We start from the raw sequence: 24,583 nt of genomic DNA, 5'->3' as shown, positions 1-24,583 counted from the left end.
ATGGCCAAGTAACATATAAAGGCAGACCAATCAGAATTACACCAGACTTCTGACCAGATACTATAAAAGCCAGAAGATCCTGGACAGATGTCATACAGACCCTAAGAGAACACAAATGCCAGCCCAGGCTACTATACCCAGCAAAACTCTCAATTACCATAGATGGAGAAACCAAGATATTCCATGACAAAACCAAATTTACACAATATCTTTCATCCTAAAGCCAAGGAAAAAGCCAGGTTCAGAACTAAGTGTTTTAGTTAGGATAGATGACAGAGGTGCTGGTTAGTCAACAAAAGGATGGACTGGGTATTAGGTCTATCTTGTACCTCAATGGTACAAATTGGCATAATTATGCTCTAATTGTATTTTGAGAGAAAAGTTTCCTTTTAACAGGAAGGGTGATGTGTAGGAGGAGCTAAGGTGGGAGGAGTACTGAGAGGAAGAAAAGGAGTAAGAAGAGGAGAAGAAGAAGGAGAGGAGAAGCTAGGTGATAAAAGAGAGATAGAGGGGGGAGACAGGGAAGTAGATGTTCATGTATCTCCACCAGTCAGAGATAGTTGATATATCTAGGTTGAGTAGTGGGTTACACCTCTGATTGAACAATACCAAACTTATAAAGCCTATGATTAACATTTTTTTTTTAAAATGTATAAATGCAAAAAGGAAAGGGGGGCATGGGATAGGGGTTATCTAAGGGAGGGGAATGGGGAAAGGGGATGGCATCTGAAGTGTAAATGAAAGATCTAATAAAAAAAAAAGAAACCAAGATATTCCATGACAAAACCAAATTTACACAATATCTTTCCACAAACCCAGCATCACAAAGGATAATAGAGGCAAAATCCAATACAAGGAGGGAAATTATACCCCAGAAAGAGCAAGAAAGTAACCCTCTTTCAACAAATCCAAAAGAAGATAGCCACAGGAAGATAATTCCACCTCTAATAACAAAAATAACAGGAAGCAACAATCACTGTTCCTTAATATCTCTTAACATCAATGGACTCAATTCCCCAGTAAAAAGACATAGGCTAATGGACTGAATACCCAAACAGGACCCAGCATTTTGCTGCATACAGGAAATCCACCTCAGTGACAAAGACAGACACTACCTTAGAGTAAAAGGCTGGAAAACAATTTTTCAAGGAAATGGTCCTAAGAAACAAGCTGGAGTAGCCATTCTAAAACCTCCAGCCAGAGAACACAGAAGGAAGGACCCATGCTATACCTGTATAGGTAGTTGAGGGTGGCCTTGTCAGGCATCAGTGGAAGTGGAGGACCTTGGTGCCTGAAAGCTTGTATTCCCTAGTGTTGGGGAATTCAAGAGCAGGGAGGTGGGAATGGGAGGATGGTGGGAGCACACCCTCATAGAAACTCCCAGAATTATATGGATTAGACATGACAGAGGCAGGCCGCCAGAAGACTAGATTCCAGAATTCAAACAAAAAATTATCTTGATACTAAAATTTGTTTGGGCAATTGTATATTGCAGAATACAAAGCCTTGGTGTATCTGCGCATCAGGCAAGCTGAGCAGACCTGCTCGAACTTCTGTTGTCCTGGAATTCTAGCTGGATGCAATGAAGACACAGTGTCAGAGGCTTATCAATTTACTCTTCTCCCTCCCTCTCTTCTAATATCTCAATGCCCATTATCAGCTTGAAGAAGTTAATGAAGAGTTGGCACCCCTATTCCATAGGCTTGGGGACTGAGGTTGTTAATATTGGGCTGTCTTTCTAGGGAAAAGTAATTGTTTTGTTGGAACAGGGAGGAATAGCTAGGATTTATTGCATAGCTATAATCTATTAAGATGAAGTTATAATCTCTTAAATGGTACAAAATTTACTTTGATTTCAAATTTAAGATTTTCACTGGTACGAGTTTCTTATTGATACAAAAGTGAGATTAATATTGTTACTCTCATAGTCATTGTGCCTATATAACACATTTAGGAATACAAGGCTTAGACCCAGTCCTTCTTTAACTTTTTTAACTGATTTGAGATGGTTAGCCTGTTAGTTAAGGGCCTATAGCAAATTCATGGCTCAAATTTATTGTTAGGGTGTTTTCTATATTTTATTTAGAAATGGCTGAGAGGAGTTAACAGACAACAGTCCATATTGCCTTACATGGATAGTTGATTTTCAAAACGTCAGAAGTCCACAGAATTGACATTACAAACATATCTGTATTAATGTTCACTTTGATTAGAGACCTATCTGCTCCTGACAGCTTCCTGTCTTGGATTCTAAGAAGAAATTGAGCATCTTTGGAGTTACTCCAGTTGTGGTGAGACAGCCACTAGGCAAGAATTGTCTCTTTCCATCTGCAGACAGATTATTGTCTAGAAAAGGACGCATTTGCAGAATGGTCAACTGATTATATCTGCCAAGACAGAGTAATTAGCCCTTAATAATTCTGCATCACTAGGTCTGTCAGATGATCCTGAGCCAGAAGGCTGAAGATCAGATGCTCCAACGTTTTGTAGTATAGGGACTATCCAGGTGTCCAGTGGTCTCTATAAATTGGCTGTTTTAGAAGCTATGCTTTGTGCTTCCCATAATTTCAGTTAATTCAGTCATTCTGGATTTCAGATGGGGTTGAAGATTTATAGTCTCATAGCCAATCCTGGCTATTTCCTTTGACAGAAAATATTTGAGAGGATGGTTTTCAGCTGGCATTCATTCTAAAGCCAAGAAAAGGGCCAGGTTCAGAATGAAGTCTTTTAGTTAGGAGAGATGACAGAGGTTCTGGTTAGTCAACAAAATGATGGACTGGGTATAAGGTCTATCTTGTACCTTACTGATACAAATTGATATAGTTATGCTCTAATTGTATTTTGAGAGAAAAGTTTTATTTTTAACAGGAAGGGTGATATTTAGGAGGAGCTAAGGTGGGAGTAAGGAGAAGAAGAAGAGGAGTAAGAAGAGGAGGAGCTAGAAGATGAGGGGTGGGACATGGAGGCGGATGCTTACGTGTCTCTGCCAGTCAAAGATCGTTGGTATATATAAGTTGGATATTGGTTTACACATCTGATTGTACGAGCATCTTGTTATTGAGCATTACCAAACTTACAAAGCCTTTGATTATCATTTTTTAAAAGTTACTAATAAAAAAATAAAGATATAAAAAAAAAAACTTTTGGTCCCTCATATTTCACTAACTCTCAATTTTAAATCTTTTTTCTTTGATAATTATTATATAATATATGCATGCATATATGTATGTGTGTCTATATGTACATATGTATGAATGGATATTTTGGCTTAAATCCAAAAACTAATGACTGATTTCTCCCATGATTTTTATGCCACTACTGTACTTATGGTTGTGATCTACATCTTATGATGAATACCCACATCATCTTGTATGTAACTTTCCCATGACTAAGTCTTTAATTGCTATCCTATAATTGTCTGCTTCATTTTGGTCTGAGATATCTGTATGACAGGACAAATTTCCAAATATTTAGTCAATCTCTGAAAAATCAAGAAAAATGCATTTTAGAATTCTTTTTGCTTTGTCTATAAATATATCTTCTGTGCAAGGTGGATTTCAGAGTGCTGTTAAGAACTGTCTAGTTCAGTTTTATATACTACATATTAAATGACTATGAAATGAAGAGACGATGCAAAGTAAAAACAGGTTGACATGCTCATTCTTGCCACACATTCTTGTTTGTTTGTTTGTTTGGTTGGTTGGTTGGTTGGTGGTTGGTTAGTTGGTTGGTTGGTTGGTTGGTTGGTTTGTTGTTTGGTTGGTTCTTTGGTTGGTTGGTTGGTTTTTGAGACAGGGTCTAACTGTGTAACTCCATCAACCCTGAAACACATTGTGTAGACTAAGCTAGCCTCAAAATCACAGGGATAGTCCTGTCTCTAGCACTTGGGTGCTGAGATAAGAACATGTACCATCGCATTCAACTTTTGCCATATGTTCTTGACCCTTTCATGCTTGAGTTAGGTCATTCTCCTACCTCTCTGTGACTGTATTAATGGTCTACTCTACTGAGTGCATCACATCTACATGGCATCTAAAGGCTACAAAAGAGAAACTTGGATAGCCGCAGGTGTCTATGGCTTCCAACCACATCATCTGTGCTTAGCTTTAACATATTCTTTATTCAGTAGTCTTTAGATGGCTTCAATATCAGTCTTTAAACCATTTCATATGTGGCCCATGTCAGAAAACCTAAGGATCCTATGTTTATACAAGATCTTTATATTCAGACTCTGCAGAAGACTGCTGTCAAACACAAAGAAATACAACCTGCCACGAACCAAATCTTTTAAAGCATCTCAAATTTTCTGATTCTATGTCATATGATAGTAGTCCAAAATATTATTACAGAAGGCATCCACTAGTCAACATGGAAAAACACAGAGAAATGCTTTTAGTCCCCGATGCTGCCAAAGGCTAAGAGACCTTTCATATTTTTCAGAGAATTAAAACCATCATTACATAGGCCTCAGTCTGACCACAAATAATGCAGAAATGCTAAAGGATTATTTCCACTTCTGTAGTCCAGAAGACAGCCAATGGCAGATTGCTATATTTTTACTTGAGACTGGATTTGTATATTTTAGTGACATCCTGAAAATCCACAGCTTGCAGCAGTGAATTAATGAATAAGTACATTGGAAAGTACTTTTGAGATTGGGAACAGGAAGGAAGAAGTCATAAGAGAGGTTAGAAATGGTAAGGGTGGATGAATGCATGTAATTAGAAAGCAAAAGTGAAGACAATTTTGTATAGAAAAGAGGAACCCAGCAAGAATTGTCAGGAGGGCACAAAGAAGATGTCTGGGAGGAAAATAATAAGAACAAAATATTTAAAATATATTTGCAGGCTGAAGTTTGTAATCTTTGTTAGGGTATCTGGAAGGTAGATGGTAACATTATCTGAAGATGTGCTGTCATTCCAGAGAAAAATTAGACAGTAAAGATCTTCTGTGAAAAGAACTAAAGAAAAAAGTACCAATAGTCTCTGTAACTTTGAAAGAAACTATCAAAGTATAAATGAGAACAATCTTTTTTTTTTTTTTTTTTTTTTTGGAAACAGGAGAACTCTGTGGGACAGGGTGTGAGCAGGGAGGGTCTGTTACTGTCTCTGCTACTGCCTCTACCCGCTTCTCCACTATCACTGCCCAGTTGCCCCCAGGTGGTTCTGGCAATGCTCTTAAGGCACTGGCTAGCTAGCAGAGAGAGGAGGGTCCTGAAGGTGTTTCCGGAGAGCAGACCTCTTCCCAAATGTTACATCTCTAGTGTTACAGCTCTTGTGACAGAAACTCTTGGACCAGATAATTCTTGCACACCTTTACTTCTCCTGAGTTGGGTCAATATATACAGTTTGGGGTGGGTTAATGTCTGGCAGCAGATAACCCCTATTGGCTTGGTCTGAGAGCTTGGGGATGCCTCATCTGCATGTGGGAGAGCCTGAGGCACTATTCCTACATGACTGGTGGCCATAGACCTCTCTGTAGGAGGGGCTGTGGGGGCTGAGACTGAGTGAAAAAGCCAGGCACCAGGAGCAAGCCGAACACCTTTTATCCCATTGAAGCGCAGCTGCTTCTCACAGCCCACCACACCACAGAACTCAATCAAAAGTCTGTTTCTACACAAACAAACATGCTGTCCCAAGGAATGTTCAACCTTAACTTAAGGGCATCTACCAGCACAGACCTTGCTGAGGGTCAACATCAGACCCCTCCCAGACATTTATCTGGCCTTGTGGAGGATCAAATCCAGGCCTCTCCAGGACCTGTAAGTCAACTCAGACCCTTGCATTAAATTCACTAAAGTCTCCCAGCCATTCCTCATCAACTATTTGCTGTTTCCTTTATGATATCTTCATAATATAATCACAATGATCATAATCTTGAAAGAGTGTCTCTAGTTTCCCACTAATTTATTTCTTTAACAAATTATTCACTAGGTATATATTTTGAAACACTAATGCCTTTGATATCTTCTGTTGCATTGTACCATTACATCAGAACTCTCCATGTAGCATATCAGAGTGGAATTTGGAACATTATTTGGAATAAATAATTAGGGCCTTAGGCATATCTAATTATTTGTGGTCATAAATAATGATAGCAATATAATTAGAAGCATGCATAAGCCCCTGAAAGTGTAACTTGATTTTAATAATTATTTTGCTTTGGATGACATCAGCTTTGTAAAGCAAATTTCTAAGAGGCTTTGCATTTAGAAGACTAGTAGTGATAATTGGATATTAGCCCAAAAGCTCACAATATCCAAGACACAACTCACAGACCACATGAAGCTCATAAACAAGGAATACCAAAGTGTGGGTGCTTTGGCCCTTCTTAGAAGGGGTAACAAATATGGAGACAAAGTGTGGGACACAAACTGAAGGATGGGCCGTCCAGAGATTGCTCTGCCTGGGTATCCATCCCTTGTGCAGTCACCAAAGGTAGACACTGATGTGGATACCAGGAAGTACATGCTGACAGGAGCCTGAATGAGCTGTCTCCTTAGAGGTCTGCCAGAGCCTGACATATAAAGAGGCAGATGCTCACAGCTAACCGTTGAACTGATCAAGGGGTTCCCAATGGAGAAGTGGGAGAGAAGACTGAAGGAGCTGCAAGGGTTTGCAGCCCCATGGGGAGAGCAACAATACCAACCCAGAGCTCCCAGGGTCTAAATCACCAGGCTGGGAGCACATGGAGAGGGACCCATGTCCCCCAGCTGTATACGTAGGGGAGAATGACATTGTCAGGCATAGGTGGGTGAGGAAGTCCTTGGTCCAGTGAAGGCTGGACGCCCCAGTGTGGGGGAAATTGTGTGTGGGGAGGTGGGAATGGGAGGGTGAGTGGTGGCATATCCTCATAGAAGCAGGAGGATGGGGGATGAGATAGGGGGTTCCTGGATGAGGATATTTTATTTATGTTTCAGATGTAAATAAAATATTCAATAAAAAAATTTTTAAAAAAGACTAGAACCTTGATTTATCATAAAAACAAAAAGCAACTGGAAATAATGTATATAGCAGTTATAAGAAAGTTTTTTTTGTAACAACTTACCTTTACTTTTAAAATAAAATTTAGACTCTTTAAAAATTTATGCCTTATAAGTTTATAAAAGAGTATTAAAGACAATAGGTAGTATTTCTGATATATACATTGTTGTACATGAATAATACATTTTACTTAAGCAGAGTTATACTTTTTAAAAACTTTAACCTAAACAGATATTGAAATGAGTCCTAACTGTATTTTATGCATGATCTCTCAGCATGCTGCTGGTTCATAGGTCCTTCCCTACACTGACTAGTCTATAGTTTTTTTGTGGTTGACATTTTAATTTCTGTTGCAGTATGTGGGAATTAACACAGACACCCACTATTCAGACTTCAATAAGATGTCTTTATCAAATCCTTCTCCTCAAGAATCAAGGATCTACATGGGAGATGAGGATGAAAGATTGCAAGTGCCAGAGATGGTGTATTACTCCAAAGAAATTGTGCCTTTTAGATAAACAAGACTAAGGCATACATAAACTCAGAGACTGTAGTGGCACATGTTAAAATTGCACAGATTCGAGGCAGATTGGGTCCCAGAACTTTCCAAGTCCCTAAATTAAAATTCATATAATGTTTAAAGGCTACATCAGTATTTATGTTTCTTTATTAAATAATTCATTATAGATTGATTATTTACTACCACAAACTCAGTTCCTTTTTCAATGAATATCCTTGAAATGTGTGCATTAAGGTTTATTTTGTAGTCTTCATGAGAATTCAAGTTATTTTCTGCAAGTCCTATGACTTTTTAAAATTTGAATCTAGTCATTGCTACTTGTTTACTTATATATAATTGACACAAATAACTCTATTGCTTTTTGTAATTTTTTATGTTATACTTCTGGTGTCTGATCAAAAAATAAATCCAATTGAACACTAATCATTCATAGGTGATGCCTGACTGTGTCATGCCAGACCAGACTATTCACATCCCCTTGGGTCTGTGGAAACAGCAACACTATCTCCATATACTCAAAATCTATAAAGTTCATAGCTTTTCATTGTTTTGCATACTGTCTTATAGTTAGGCAATCTTCTCTCCATTAAAATACTTTATTGAAATCCAGTGAGCTCAGACCACTATACAGAAAAGAGATCAGATCCTATCAATATCTCTCTGGTTTTACAAATCACTGCTTTTGAGGACGTCTCTCTATTCATGTTTAAGGACATGACTCTAACCAAAGTAACTCTAGTTGAGCATATTTAAAAGAAGAGGCTTTAAGCCAGTTAGTGGAATTTTTATCATTTAATAAAAAAAATGTTATGTTTTGTACAGATATATTGTGATTTGCACCCTCAGAATAACCCCCAGAGAGTCCAGTGGTAACTAAGGACCTTTAACAGCTTTGTAGTATATGATAATTATTAATTTTAACAACAGCATTTAATTTTTAACTTTTATATTCTTTGGCCATAAGATTAAAGGTTATGTTTGAATTCATCATAATTTTACTTAAGTATTTCATGAAATTGTCCTCAAAAGGATGTGCTCTGCTTATGCTCAACATGTGTTTGTGTGTGTGCTTATGTGTGTGTGTGTGCTTGTGTGTGTGTGTGCTTGTCTCTGTGTGTGTGTGTGTGTGTGTTAGAAAGATAACTCTGCTTTTCACTGAGAATGTGCAAAAGTCAGTGGGTGAAGCCCATTGCTTTAGTTCATTGGCCTTTTGTCCAACTTAAAAATACCTGTTTAGCTTATCTTTAGTTTTACAGATACATAAAATTTGTTAGAAACAATGTTGAGATTGAGGTTTTCTTATGTGAAGGTTAATTTGTATTTGCTGCTAAACATATATGTTTATATCCCTGTATCTTTTTAACCCAGAACCAAAAAGCACAGACCCCAAAACAGAACATGACCAGAGGTGCTGTTCTTCAAAAGGAAACCCTGACAGTGATGATGCTCAAAGAAACTGACCTATTTGAATATGAGTTATCAGAACAGAAAGGAAAGAACATGTTTCATGCTACAGTGGCTACAGTGTGCCAGTATTTCCATGTGAAAATTTTCAAGATTGACTTGAAAGAGAAGTTCACAAAAAAGAATTTTATCACCATTTCCAATTACTTTGAGAGCAACAGCATCCTAGAGATCAGTGAAGCTTCCTCTCTATCTGAGGCTGCTCCTGACCAAAAGATTGAAGTCCCCAATAATCTTATCAGAAATGCAAAAGAAACTCCTAAGATCTGTGATATTCAAAATGGTGCTTCTGGAGCACTGTTTTATGGATTGTTTACATTACACAATGTAATGTGTAAAAATTTGTTTTTAAGTTTTCTCCACCAAAATCTTGAAACAAATATGATAGTTTTCCATTTAGTGTTTAATGACAGTATTGCAACAAAACATTCTATCTTGGCTGGGGGTAAAATTTGAAATAATCAAATAGATAAGGTAGTAAGAGTGGGCCAGCTTTGAGCAGTATACTTCCTAAGATATCTCTGAGAGAGCTCTTTAAAAAGGTTTTACCAGCCGGGCGGTGGTGGACATGCCTTTAATCCCAGCACTTGGGAGGCAGAGGCAGGCAGATTTCTGAGTTCGAGGCCAGCCTGGTCTACAGAGTGAGTTCTAGGACAGCCAGGGCTACACAGAGAAACCCTGTCTCAAAAAACCAAAAAAAAAAAAAAAAAAAAAAAAAAAAAAAAAAAGTTTTACCAAGATACCTTATTTTACTTGTTACAAATACCTATCATCAGCTACAGTGAACAAGAATGTTGCAGGACACAGGTTGGTTTCCTGCTAACAGATTCTATCTTAAGCTCTACTGTAACTAACAAAACACTCATTCATTTCTTTCTCTGGGCTTTGTTTCAAAAGATTACCTAAAAAAAAGGGTGGATATTTATTGTAACAATTTTTGGAGTCATACGTAGATGAGATGGCATCCTTGTAAACTTAAAACCATTCAACAGAATAAGTCAACTATCTCTACATATAATAGGTTTACTCATTTAGTGTTGACTCATATCTTTTTCAACTAACTGATTATTTCTGATTAGTTTAGCAACTGAGAAGTATTATATGAAATGATGTCTTAAAGGTAATTAAATCTGCCATTCTAGATTCACAAATTTCTAAAGTTACTAGATATGAACAGATATCTCATTGATGTATCCATGGCCAAATGCAGGGTATTAGAATTTAGATCAAAAATTGACAACCTTGGTGAGCTCAAGAAATGTTTTATAATTTTGGCAGGTTTATGCCTCTTTAGTCTGTCTTTTTTTAAAGCTGCTTTTTAAAATATCCATTGATTTATAGAATACCCTTCAGAAGCTATACATATGAACACAGTTGAAAAGTTTATGGGCAATAGCTTCAGTAATGTTCAATAGAGTATACATTGGGGACATTGGCTTACTTGGACATGGTACTTTAGAAAGGTAGGAAGAGGATCTAAGAGAGTGAATTACTAGAATCTTAAACTGTTCTCTAGATTCCCTGTTATCTATTGAATAAATGGACATATGGAACAAATGTTCATTCATCCCTTTATAAGCACAAGATAGGAAGATGGCTGCCCAAAGTCCTGACTCCTGTGATCTCAGGTAATTTACTGGGAATCCAGGCTGTTGAGATATAGAAAGCCGTGGAAAACAGGAAGGACATTTATTGTCCTAGCACTTCTAGGAAGAAATGTCCAAATCAAGAAAGCAAATCATTATAGTTGTAGAGAAATGGCATGAGGAGACCGCTGCCATCTTGCTAGCTCTGAGGAAACCTAGAATCTTTGTCATTCTCAGCAGACTGAGAGTGAGGAGGCATACTTTCTCAAGCAGAGAATCCTGCTGTTCTGCCAAATAAGCTGCAATGCCGAGGAAATGAGCTTCTTGTTCCTTCTCTCATGAGAAAGTAACTTTGTTTATAGTTTAATTATACATCACACCTCAGAGTTCAACTAATGACAGATTTCTCAGACTGCAAGGAGGTTTGGGTCACTTTGAACCAAGATAAGCTGCTTCTAGGAAAACAGCACCTGGTGGGAAACTGGAAACTGTGGGAAAAACTTTCTTCTGCTTTGCCTTTCAAAAAAGGTGAAACTTTGAATAAACTGTGCATTGGCTGGCCTGACTGTGTACCAGCTGTGTTCTCATTAGCGATGCTCTAACCTTGGGAATGAACACACTAGTCATTGACAATAGTAATACAAGATTCCTTGGGATGATTTTACTGAAGATACCTGTTTGCCAATGTCAATGACAGCTTTCATATTCTCCTATGATTTTCTTCTAATAAATGATCATTTTGAATGTATAATAATGACTATGGATGGCATAACTTCCAGAAAATGACTGTTAATTTTCCTTTTGCAGAAAAAAGTGAACACAAAGAACACAATCTAAGAAATAAAATATGATACAAGAAGAAATAATCCAATAACAATTAGTATATGCTAAATAAGAAGATATATGAAGAAGTTAGAATGCATGGAAATAGATTTTTATGTGATTAAGAGTAAGTATGTCGAATAAGTCAGATGTGCTTTCAATTGCCAATTTAATCATTAGGAGTTGGCTGATTGGGGGAAAGTTGAACTTTAAATCTGAACTTTAAGAGAAGAAATTCCTATATATTTATGAGTTATCACAGTGTCCAGTACATCATGAGAAATCAGAAGATTCTATTTCCTTAACTCAGTGAAGATATGGGAAATAGAAGAGAGAAAGAGAGAGAGAGAGACACACACACACAGACACACACACACACACACAGAGAGAGAGAGAGAGAGAGAGAGAGAGAGAGAGAGAGAGAGAGAACAGAGAGGCAGAGAAAAAGAGTCAAAAAGACAGAGACAGAGAAAGAGAGATATAGATAGATAGAGACAGATAGACAGAGAGATAAAGACAGAGAGACAGAGATCAAAGAAATAGAAATTGTTTGAAAAGATACCAAAATATTGATCAGCACTATTAATTCCAGTACATATAAAAGACAAGAATTCTGAGAACATGTGGACAAAGGGTTGCTTTAAAAGGTAAGATGTCAGGAGCCATAATGGGACAAGCTAATAATTAGCAGGTGATCATCCTGAAATGCTTGCCTCGGATTATTATATAATCTGGGACAAAGTGAGTCCCCATCCAGCAATGCTGTGGGGGACTTATTTTAGAAAAGATTCCTGCTATTAATATGCTTTTCATATTATTATCATTATTAAATATATGTAACAATCACTAAGCAATAGCACAGCCCTTTGGAGCAGATTGCTGCAGATTCACGAAGATGTACTGTCTTGTAGAGATGCTGTGTAGACAAATAGATGACTTCTTAAGTCTTAATGATGATCCTATAAGAAGTCCTAAAATTATATCAATGATTATTAACCTCTTTTATAACGGGGCTGCTATTAGGTCCCTTTTTGATAGTCAAAACTGCAATGAGAACTCTGCCAGTCTCCCGAGTGTCATCATTTAATTGCCCTGAGATAGTAACCAGACTTTCTCCTGCTCAGAGCACATTCCAATGAGGTTGTAAAACAATTAATGAAAGGTCACTGAAAGGGAACTCATGATTTATTATAGGTGCTAGGACAGAAGAGAAAATATTGCCTGTGTTTATCTATACAAAACTCCAGTAATTTCTTAGTTATAGTTTTAAATCTTCAGTGAACCTGTGGAGCTAGACAGGTGATGAATGTTTAGCCAGATAATTACTTCTAATGGACATGCATGTAAACATTCTCTGTTGTAAACTTCTATTTCAATTTATGATTTGAATTTTGGTGTGAACTTGTGATGAACTTTGTAACATGTGACCATGTACTCTGAAAGATGCATAAGTGCTGAAGACAAAGACAAAGAGAGTAGTAGCATTATCCATAGTAGCTGTTGTAGTTGTAGTTAGTTAGTCCCTAGTCTTTTTCTTTTCTTTTTCCTCTGCCTAGAATTCTTTCCCTTAGGACTTTTCCTTTATTAGAATATTTTCCTTTTCCCCACTTAGGACATTTCCACTTTTCCTCTTAGATAGCTTTCATAAGAAACTTTTTACACTTATTAATAAACTCTATAGCAACTTTTCTAAGTGTCTTTTTTTCCTGTGACCTCAAACAAGCAGAGGTAAGTTAGAGCCCAGCAGTACAAAGGCTGTTTGCCTAATTCTCTGCTGCTAGGCTACAGGCATTAATCACCTAATCCTGCAGTCTTTTATCCTTAGAAGAAATTTTTAGGATAGTACAAGCTATTTACCTAATAGTTTGCTGTCTTTGAGCTGAGGTGCTAAGTGTCAGAGGCTGCAGTTTCTAGTCAGAGGATAGCAGAGGGCATTCCAGCTACAGTAGCATAACCCTAGGTCTTACCCACTGCAGACACTCTTCCCATTCCCCACCCCCACCCCAGGCTGCCTCAAGAATTACTGGACAAGGAGAAGAAAGAAGAAGCTGCTTCTCCTCCCACCCATGCCAGGGGGCTGGCCCCCACGGAAGTAAAATAAATGTAACATTATCAGAAATAAGGAAACGGATCATTCATTGTCAAATCGATAGATGTTGAAAGGTTTTATGAGGGTGAATGCTTAGACACTGACAAATTTAGTTAAAAGCATTTTGTTGCAGAGAAACTTTATTTGGAGGCAGAAATATTAGACACAACTATCAGCTAATATATGCTCTGTATTACATATTTACATTAGATATTGAGAATCTTTGTAAGCTGCTTATGAAATCTTCGACAGTTTGAAAGTCAGAATGGATGTATAGCACTAAAACTGGCAAAGGCTATGGCTTTAAAAATCAGTTACCTAGTTACCAAGACAATGAGTGGTGGAACTGAGATCCACCCAGGCTTCCTGGCCCTGTGTGCAGATTCTCCGACAAGATGAATACACAGATTAGTGAAGGCAGTTATGAATTACACGACTGTGGAGCAATAGCTAGAGGTAAAGTATACTACAAATTAAGATAAACAAATGGAGAGGTCAAGATACATTAAAAGCTACATGAAACACAGTAATAGAACATTTAAAGGATGAAAGGAGTCAGCATAGTTCATGACAGACATAAATATCAAGGGACTCATGAAATAACTACATTAAAATATAAGATGATGGCCTTGTCAGGCATAAGTGGGAGTGGAGATCCTTGGTCCCATGAAGGCTGAACACTAAGTGGTGGTGGGGGGGGATTCGAGGGTCGGAAGGTGGGAGGGGGGATAGGTGAGGCGACATCCTCATAGAAGCAGAAGAAGGGGGATGGGATAGGAGGTTCCTGGGTGGTGGGGGGAATAGGGTAAGGGGATAAAATCAGAAATGTAAATATAAATATCCAATTTTTAAAAAAAGAAAGAAAAAGAAAAGAAAAAATATAAGAGGTGGCTTTAACAGAAGGTATATCTCAGATACAGCAGTCCAAATACAAATGCTGCTGGGTTTTGACACAGGGACATACCAATTAACTGTTCTATTTTCAACATCCATCAACATAAAAATCCATGAGTTCCCACTCAACCTAATAACTCAACACAGTAGAAAACTAAAGTTTCATGTAGTTTTGCTTTGGTTTTTTTTTTCTATTCCAAACTATACTTCAAGCAAGACAAATCAATCCTCTTTCCTTTTTGTTATAATTCCCCTCACCACATCTGGGAAATAGCTAACCTACCTAAATAAACTCAAGTTGATTGAGATCCATCTCTTTGAGGGCCACATAGTAGGAAAGGGGTGGCTCAACCTAAGGAAATACAATGAAGGAGATGAAGCAGAGGTGATCAACAGCCTTTGAGAAGGCAAAAGTCATATATGGCCCTTGAAGGGAACAGACAAGGATGGGTGATTAGAGAAATATAAACAGTGCTTTTTCTCAGTTGTTTGTATCTTGAATCTCTCACTGTCTCTTTAAAGGTCATCAAGTCTGGGTATAAATGGATGCACCTAATGCCCTTTCAAGCTCAAAAAATCAAGAAAAAAATGGCTACCTGCTTGATTCATTCAATTTCTTTTTAGACAGAGATGCCAAAGAATTACTTCCAAATAGCAACTTTAGTAGGATATCCAGTCATTTAAAGGTTTTCATACCTAATATCTGATTATGTATTTTCATTTACAAATTTTCTTATTGTTCTGTTTTCCTATAAAAATAATACTTGAATTACTTTCTCTAGTTTAAAAATAATAAGCATGTCTTTATTTGAAGAGACATCATTACAAAGTGCTATGTATAATTTGTTTAATTCATGATTGAATTGTTTGAAAGTGCTGATGCACAGGTATAATTCTTCAACTGAGGTGGTTGAGGCAGATGGACCCCTGCATTCTAGACAAACTTAGTCTACATCACAGACTCCAAGCCAGATTTTCAAAGAAAGAGACTGAGAGATGGGGAAATTGGTGGAAGAAAATAAAGATCAAAGGAAGAAAAATAGGTAAAATAAAAGTGCAGGTTACTGTAGAAACAGTTAACCAATGAACTGTCTTTGTGCCTGTTTGCCAGTTCCAGGATCCTCGTCCATGCTTGTTATTAGGCACACAAAGAATTTATAATCCATGCAAATCTGATTGGCAAAATCCTTGGAGTGTTTCCAGTGGCTGTCAAACTAAGCTTTTTGCAAGGCAGTACTATTATTTAGGAAAAAGTTTTGTGATTCCAGTCTTTAAAATGCCCCAACTGGGATAATAAAGTAATTCACTGTAACAGTACCTGATCATAGAATATAATAGGATTATCTCTACCAATAAAACATCAATACAACACCCCTTGTCTACTGTGTAAGATTAGTGCCAGCTGGAATTTCTGCCTACATCTCTATTTCTTCCATTGCCTAGGTGATAGCACATTAGTCATTTTTCAGACTTTCTCCATTTTATTCAATATAAATTTTCCTTATCTGTCTTAACTCTGACTGGTTTTCCTGAGTATATTCTTTGTAGATAAAACAAAGTAAGGAGCTTCTAAAAAATTTTTTTTGAAGAAGATGGTTACCATAAAGGTCCCAAACAAATGGTGGCATTGAAAGCTACAAAACTATTTACTTGTGATAGTATAAAAAATAAAAACATGTCATGTCATAGTGGCTACTGAGACTGAATTCTTCAGAGTGATGGTGTTCAAAAAAAACCTACAGGAAAAGTTCACCTCAGGAAACGCCACTGCATTATCAGATTAGTTTGGTATCTATGGGTCTCTGGAGATACACAAATACTCCAGCATGTCTGTGGTGAATAGCCAAAATAAGAAAATCTCAAGTTCATCACATGAAAGACCCACAGAACATCTTAAAATTTGTGATCTTCACTTTTAAACAAAAGAAATGCCCATAGATGAAGAGTTTAAAGTATGCAGGGTAAGCCATTAGATTATTTTGTAAATTTTCTTCTGGAAACTCATTATACATCTAAACTTTGGCAACAGCAATATTGTCGAGTTAAGGGAAAAAAAGGAAACAAAGGCCTTCCATATTAGAGAGAGAGATAAGTAGACTTTCCAACTCTGGGATGTCACAGCCTCTCTTTTAATATCTTTTCCCACCAAATAACACCATAAAAATTCTTTAGAAAAAGAGTCATCGATAATCTTTGGCATTTTCCTGACCATGAAAATTCATGTCTAAGCATCCTAATCCCAGACATGGCTCAGTTTATAGCATACTTTCCTTTTAGATTTTCTTTCTTTGATAGCTTCCTTAAGCTGATTTAATGATGACTCGGTTGTGAGTGAAGAGTCAAACTCCTAGTCTAGATACACATTGCGATAATGAGAATAAGAAACTAAATAGACTTTTGTGACTTAGAATATAGCCATGTCCAATATGTTGAGATTCTGGACCCCAGGTCTTTTAAATGTTCTCATTGCCTTTCTCTACTTTACATCAATATATGTTGAGAAAATGACTTCTGCTTTTAATAATAACACGAGAAAGTTTAGGTGACTGGAATAATACAGTCTAGTTTCTCAATGTATAACTGAGGACAATGAAAGCAACTGCTTTGAAGAATCAGGGAGTGTCGTTCAGTCCCAACCCCCCACAGCAAAGCATGCTTAGTTGAACTACCCACATATTTATAATATTATTTCATATTCTTTTATACATGTGTTCAACTGTAGCCTTTTAATCAATTTTATCAAATCTATATATCTAATAAATCAGGCAAACTGAATAAAAGCCAAAATGGAGCTACACTGTGTGGATTTAACCTTTGAGAGATTTAAGATAAGGCCAATGAGTGCACTCATTGATTAAATGTGATCCATTTAAATGGGAACTCCTTTCTTAGGAGTTTACTGTCTTAGTCTTTCTTAGGTTCACAAGGAGCAACAATGGCGTTTCTTTTCAGGTCTCTTGAATGTACCTAGGATACCTGCAAAGATAACCTCTTGGGTCTTGTTGTTATTACTTACTTATATGTTTTTGTTGTGACTTTTGTTTTTGTTCTCTTCCTCATGCTTACTAGTAAATTTTGGCTATCCTGATAGGTTAGCCCTGATACTTAGGAAGACACTCAGTGTTTGTAAAGAATGTTACTTTTTAAAATTTTTATTAATCATTCCATTCATTTACATCTTAAGTGATATCTGACTTCCTGGTTACCCCTCCCCACCCACCCCACAACCCCTCTCTCTCCTTTGCCTCTATGAGGGTACCCCCTTACCTACCCATCCTCTCCTGCCCCACCACTATAGCATCCCCTTATGTTGGGGCATCAAACCTCCACAGGACCAAGGGCCTCTCCTCCCATTGCTATCAAATAGGCTATCCTCTGTTACCTATGTATCTGGAGCTTGTACACCCCTTGATTAGTGATATAGTCCCTGGGAGCACTGGGTGGTTTGGCCAGCTGATGTTGTTCTTCCCATGGGGTTGCAATCCCCCTAGCTCCCCCAGTCCTTCTGCCAGCTCCCCCAAAAGGGTCCTTGAGCTATGTCTGATGGTTGGCTCCAAGCATCCACATCTGCATTGGTCAGTTTCTAAAGAATGTTTCAAAGAAAGAATTTGCCAACAAGAATATCTTAAGCTATGATGTACCATCATTCTATTTTTTAATTGTGTACTTATTTAAGTCCATTCATTCATTCATTTTTAAACTGTGAGGTTTGAGGAAACTTGCACATATTATGATGCTCCTGTTGAAGTTAGAGAAAAATTCCAAGAGTGGGTGTTATGAATACTGGGATTGAACTCAGGTTATCAGGTTTGACAACAAACAGCTTTACCTATTGAGAAATTTCATTACCCCTTGTACCTGTGATTCAAACCTTCATATACATATCTACTATGCATAAACATAACAGAGACCAGTTTCTGTTAACTCACATTATTTCTCATCAATGTGATAAATTTTGATACTTTTGTCAGAAAATGAATGTTAATTTCTTTTACAGAAAAGCACCAGGAATAATTGTCTATGTTGTGGAATTTGGGATAATACAGGAGCAATGAAAGTGATAGTATCTGCACAATTGGTCAGTGTCAACTGTGAGACTGGCGATGCAATTAGACTTGCCTGCTTTGAACTGACCTCAAATGCAGATGAGTGATTTCTGAGAGCTATAAAGTACAGTTACACGAAAGTATGTATGCTAGGGAAACAATATTCTTCCTAAAATTAGTTTCGTTTAATACTCTACCAAAACTTGGCTGCTAGAGTTGCATAGAAAAATTCAATAAGTGGCATGAAAATTCAGTTTTTCCCCATTGATGCAGGTAATTTTTTCTTATCATTAGTTTTTAATAGGATGTCTTAGTAAAGAGAGGAAATGTGGAAAAACTCACAAACGGTAATACTCCAAGAAAAATAGTAAAATAATTGTATTTATTTAGAAAGAGATTTTTAGCAGAAATTTGGAGTAGTTTCTTTCAAATTCTGGCTCAATTTGACTAAAGACTTAAAAGAGACTCAGGGTTCTCACCTATAACATGGAAATAATGTCCATCAAAGAGGACCATAAGCAGAATTCACTGCACACATAAGTTCACAAGGATACCCCCAGGACATCAAGCCACAAGGCATTCGAATCCCCCCTCTTTGTCAAACTGAAATACATACCTATGTAGGATACTTACTACACTAGAATAAACTCATATAAAAATTCAACTTGAAAAATTCCAAGATCTCTACCTCTTCAGTCACATAGAAATGCCATCAGATCTCTATTGCTACAAGAATCCTCACCAAGATTCCAGAACTCATCTCATAGTATCTGTTCTAGGCATGCTGCTTGTACTCTTTTCTCATTTTTCCTCAGTGAGACTTTCCACACATAATACCTTAGGTACTACTATTCCTTTCTCCCATTAAATCCTGATACCACCTACCCTTCTACCTTGCTGATGACTGGTAGGAGTGAATACCACATTTCATGGTCTCATACAAGAGAGGAAACCTGACTCCCAGGAAAGAAATCAATTAGAGAAGGCAGGCAAGACTGAGCAAAGAAAGGTGTCTCACAGAGAGAAGCTACTGTGTGCAAAAGAAAAGTGTGTGACCAGATGTGTAGCAATTGATCTGACTTCATCATTTTCTTATTCAAGGTCATCATGCCTGAAAAATGAAGAACAAAATGTAACCCTAACTCAATCATGAAAATTTCCTCATGAAACATGGGTGCCACTAAAACTGGAAAAGAAATGCATACATGTTGAAATATAATACATACAACAGCCAGCTCTTAATTGTAGGGAATAATACTTTAGCCTATTCTTTGTAAAATTTTTATAAACTTTCATAGTTTGCATGTTTAAGCTTCATAATGTGAAAAATAAACTCTGTACGTAAAGCAGTGCTTCCAGTAATTTATTTCTTCAATCTATGAGTTACTTTAAAAATATTTAGTGACCTGCTGAAGATCACATTTGAGGAAGATTCATGTCAAGAAATATCCAAATTTATATTTTGAGTGTGATATATAAGAGAATGTCCATCTGTAAGAACAAACAAGCTATGTTCTCTTCAGAAATATCAAGGTTAATAAAAAGGTAGGATAGGTAGGGAGTGAAATTTAGCCTAGAATTCAGTTGAGGGGAACAATTTCTTCTATAGTTTTCCATTAGTATATTTCAGTACATTACACAGTTTAGTCATTTGAGATAAGAATTTTACAAAATGACGATGTTAGGCTATAACCTACTACTAGACAGTATAAGGAATCTCATCTCCAATTGTAGGTAAAATAGTATCAAAGGAAATCTTGAAAGTACAAAGAGAAAGTCTTAGAATAAAAAGGAGCAAAAATAAATAAATAGAAAATGAATAGATAAAAACAAACAAATAAATGCATAAACAAATGGATAAATACTCAAGATCCCCAACAAAGGGTTTTCTCATGTATTACTTTTCTCATTGCTGTGACATCAGGCCTGGAAAACATTTAAAATTAAGCAAGTTTGCTTTCATTCACTGTCGAATGGTAGATGAGTGTGACATGCCTGGTCCCACTGTACTCTAATCAGGAGGAAGAGAATGGTAAATGCTGGAACTACCCCAAGACTGAAGCCTAAGCCTCATTCAATGGGCCTACAATTTAATTAGTTGAGGTAACTAATAGGAAACATAGATCCAAACACCTACTTCACAAAGGAGACACAGATTTCCAGATCAAGAAACCAAACTAACCACCTAACCCTCAACTCCAAAGAAACAAAATAAGTATCCCTACAAAATTAGTATTCCCATAGTACTAGTCCCAAAGGAAAACAACTTATACCATCTATAAATCAATGACTTCAAAAAATAAGTAATAAAATGGCCAAGAAATTTGAACGGGTTATGAATAAATACCAAAATGAAGAAGGAAAACCACATAAAAATAAATGCAATATTAAAACATATCAAGGAATGAAAATAATAATTAACAAGCAGATAGCATCTCAGATGAAAAGCCAAAATGAAGCAATTTTAACAATAAAATACAGGAATTCAAGCAAAAAACTTGGAGAAAGGTATCACTGGTAGACTGGAGCACTGAAAGAGATAACAAAAAGTCTTGAAAGCAAGGTAGAGAAATTATACTGCTTAGTACTCAGTCAAAAAATGTTAAATTTAAAATAACAACAAAAAAAACAAACAAAACACCTACTATCCATAAACAGTACATGTAAAGTTGTTAGACACTTTAAAAAAGACAAAATACAAGTAAGGACACAGAAAAAGAAGAAACCCAGACAAAATGCACTAAAAATATTGTCAACAAAAATCTAGAAGAAAACTTCCACAATACCTGGAAAGTGATGTCTACCAAGATCCAAGAGGCATACAGAACACCAAGTAGGAAGATCCAGAAATGGAACTTCCCATATAACATTCAGAACAATGAAATGTATTTTTAAAAAGACAAAAAGATATTGAAAAGGGCAACAGAGATGGGTCAAAGGCAGGCCCATCAAAAAAACCACAAATATTTCATTGGAGCATATGAAAGCCAGTTCAGCTTGAACTGATGTGCTACATGTAAAGAAATATCACAAATGTCATCCTTGATCACTGCACTCTCAGCAAGCCTATCAGGTGTAATTGAAGACCAAGGTTATGATTTTCATGATAGAAACATTTAATCAACTTATGGTCACTAAGCTAGTTCTACAGAAGAGGTAGGGGATGATGAATGCCTGAATTCTCCCAAGACTGAATCCTAAGCCCCATTCAGTTGGCCTGCAATCTAACAAGTTAAGGTAACTAACAGGACACATTCAAACACACACTCAAAGAAGGGGACAATAGCATTTCGTCTTTGGAGAACTCAGTTTACTTCCATTCCCTATTTTCTGTGGGGCTCTCTGTGTTCTTGATGTCTAGTAACTTAGTCCTTGGTGTATTTGAGATAGCAACTCTCTATCAGATGTATACCTAACAAAGATTAATTTTTTTACATTCCATAGACTGTCTCTTCACTCAGATGATGATGTTCTTTGTTGGATCTTTTATGGATTAGAAGAAACCTTGGGGCTTGACTTTCACTGTACATCCAATGTCTTTGTCATTAAAACATAGTTAAGAGTATTTTTTAGGTCTCTCTTTTAGCAGTTGTCAAAATTTAAAGATTTTGGCGATCTTGCAATGGGTTCCATGTTAGGTTTCCAGCACTCATAGCAAGAAATCAGGACCACTTCTCATTAGTTACTGGGAATTTGATGCCTTCTTGCCACTGAATGCAGCTTTATATACATGGTATACATAAGGTCATAGGCACACAAACATACACATAAATAAAAATAATAAATCTTTAAGAAAGAAGGTAAAGAAATGACAGTTTAGTTTTTATGATTCCATTTTTATTTGTATAGTTTGTATTTGATTCCGAAAGACAAAAATGTTTAACCGCTCATCATTGTCTTCTGTATATAAACAAAAGAACAACGATCAAATTCATTTATGAATATTCTAAGTAGGAGATCCATAATTATAACAAACTACTTTTTCAGGCATGCCAACTACTTACAATACAGTTAAGACTTCATAATGATGGTTGCCTCTACCAAAATCTTCAATGTTTCTGCCACTCTGTCAACATCAAGGGGAGTAGACATTTAGGAGTAACCTCATTTAGGGTCTATGTGTCCACATGTTTTTATGCTAAAGAGGGAAATATTCATGTTGGAACTTTTTTTCTTGCCTTAGATATCTTACAATGAACCAAAAGAGAACTTTTTTGCTATTTCTTTTAATTTCCAACATGATTTTTACAAGGAGAAAATGCAGTTTTCCTACATAATGACAAAAGTTGTGAAAATGATGGAAGGTGTTTCAGTATTGTCCATAACTTATCACTTCCCGAGGGGCAGCACGTGGAGAAAAGGAGCTACTAGATGATTGTGTAAATCAGCTACCTCTCATCAACACTGAGTGACTCAAGCCTTGGTGTTTTTCACATTTTCTTCTATTTCCTCAGCCTTTCATAATATCCTACAGTTCAGTCTCTGGAGGAGATTCTAGAAGCATAGAGGGTAGGTTTCTGTCCAGTTCATGTGCTGTTTAAGGTGTATTGTTAATATAGTGTGTGTGTGTGTGTGTGTGTGTGTGTGTGTGTGTGTGTGTGTGTGTGTTTTATCTGGGAACTAAATGGTTAAAAACGGGGTAGGAACACTGGATTGGCATTGACATTTTTTAAAACATATTGATACTTCAATGTCTGGCAAAAAATTCACTCAAAAAACTTAAATTAATTTCAGATCCCTGAATGAAAATCACATGCTGTGCCTTTAAGACTAGGAGGCAGGGAGAACTGGTTACTGGTTTCTTAGCAGCTGTGGGTTTTTCCCCAAGCCTGAAAGACTAATGCAAAATATGTGTTAATTTGGCACACATAATTTTGGGGTTCATAGTGTAAACTAAGACACACTCGTGCCCTCCAAAACAAACCAAACAACACATCAAGCATCAGGCTTGAACTTGAGCCTGATGTCTTCTCAAATACTGTCCTAAGCTGACCTTGGGAGATTCAGGTTAATCAAAGGGATGCTAAAAGTCCCTGCTGTGCAATGAAGCAAGCAAAGTCCCACTCCTCAGAGGGCAGAAAGCAACTGGTTTGTTTCAACATGGGCTCCACAGGAATTCTAGAAGTGCTTAACCTAGTACATGACATATGTTAGCCTGAGAATAGGCTTACATAGTAAATAGAGGAGAATTTAAATGAAGTTAAATATAGAAAAGAATATTAATTTATATAAAGAGAAAGAAGATATAAGTATATTTATGCAGAGAAATATTAATCTCCAAAGAAAGAGAAATAAATGGAAATTGATATAGATGTTTTTAAGGATAGAAGGAAGAAGTAAATGGAAATTAATATGTTTTAAGAATACATACATGAATGCATAAATCCAGGCCTTTAATCTCAATGCTTAGGAGACAAAGGCAAGGACAATTCAATTTTTTGTGAGTCTGAAGTTAACCTAATCTACAAATAAATTCAGATCATCTTGGGATACATGGAGAAATCCTATTTCAATAAATAATAATAATTGTTTTAATTAACAAAGTGAAGGTGGTTATAAGTGCAGGAAGCAATTATAAAAAGACTATCCCAATCCCTTCCGTAGACTGAGGTGGATGGTTTTGGTTATTTTATAAATTATTTATGTTGTAATTTTAAGAAATGATTTACAAGTAATTATATTTTGGTACAGGGAGGAAACTAAATAGAGAGCTTACACTCAGGGATTTCCATCTTTTCTTTCCTTTTCTCTGTTCTTTCTTTCTTGGGTAAAAGAAAGGGTGTTGGAAAGAAAAAAAAGGAGGATATAGTTATATTATAAGAATTAGACAAAGAGAGGTGGATTATTAATTTACTCTTAAATAATTTTATAACCAAAATCTTACATTGCTAGAAATCTTTATATTTTCATGTAGAATTGTATTAATTCATGTAGATTTAAATCATGTAAATCATTAAATTATGTAGATTCGTGTAATTGTATTGATACATGTAGAATGTATTAATTTTGTTACTCTTAGAATTGCATTGTGCCTGTGCACATTTATTTAAAAATAAATGGTTTAATCCTAGTCCTCTTAATAGCTGCTGTTATAATTGTTCAAAATAATTAAGAAATGCAAGCTAATAGTCAGAAACTCATGGTCATATTAGAATCTAATTAAGTTAATTACAATTAAA

At 36.4% G+C, this 24,583-nt stretch overlaps 1 protein-coding gene and 1 pseudogene across 1 annotated transcript; both read left to right on the top strand.

The window, feature by feature from the left end:
- The first annotated feature begins 5,641 nt into the window (after positions 1–5,641).
- Positions 5,642–9,423, top strand: LOC143433721 (interferon-activable protein 202-like). Its single transcript, XM_076913741.1, has 2 exons — positions 5,642–5,761; positions 8,872–9,423. The coding sequence occupies exons 1-2, from the start codon at positions 5,642–5,644 to the stop codon at positions 9,421–9,423; spliced, it is 672 nt and encodes a 223-aa protein (XP_076769856.1).
- Positions 9,424–15,940: 6,517 nt separating this feature from the next.
- On the top strand, positions 15,941–19,526 carry LOC117721369 (interferon-activable protein 202-like; annotated as a pseudogene).
- Positions 19,527–24,583: the final 5,057 nt, after the last annotated feature.

The sequence above is a fragment of the Arvicanthis niloticus genome, chromosome 16, assembly GCF_011762505.2.
Source record: "Arvicanthis niloticus isolate mArvNil1 chromosome 16, mArvNil1.pat.X, whole genome shotgun sequence".
Taxonomy (NCBI): Eukaryota; Metazoa; Chordata; class Mammalia; order Rodentia; family Muridae; genus Arvicanthis; species Arvicanthis niloticus.
This window is presented reverse-complemented; position numbering and strand designations above follow the sequence as displayed.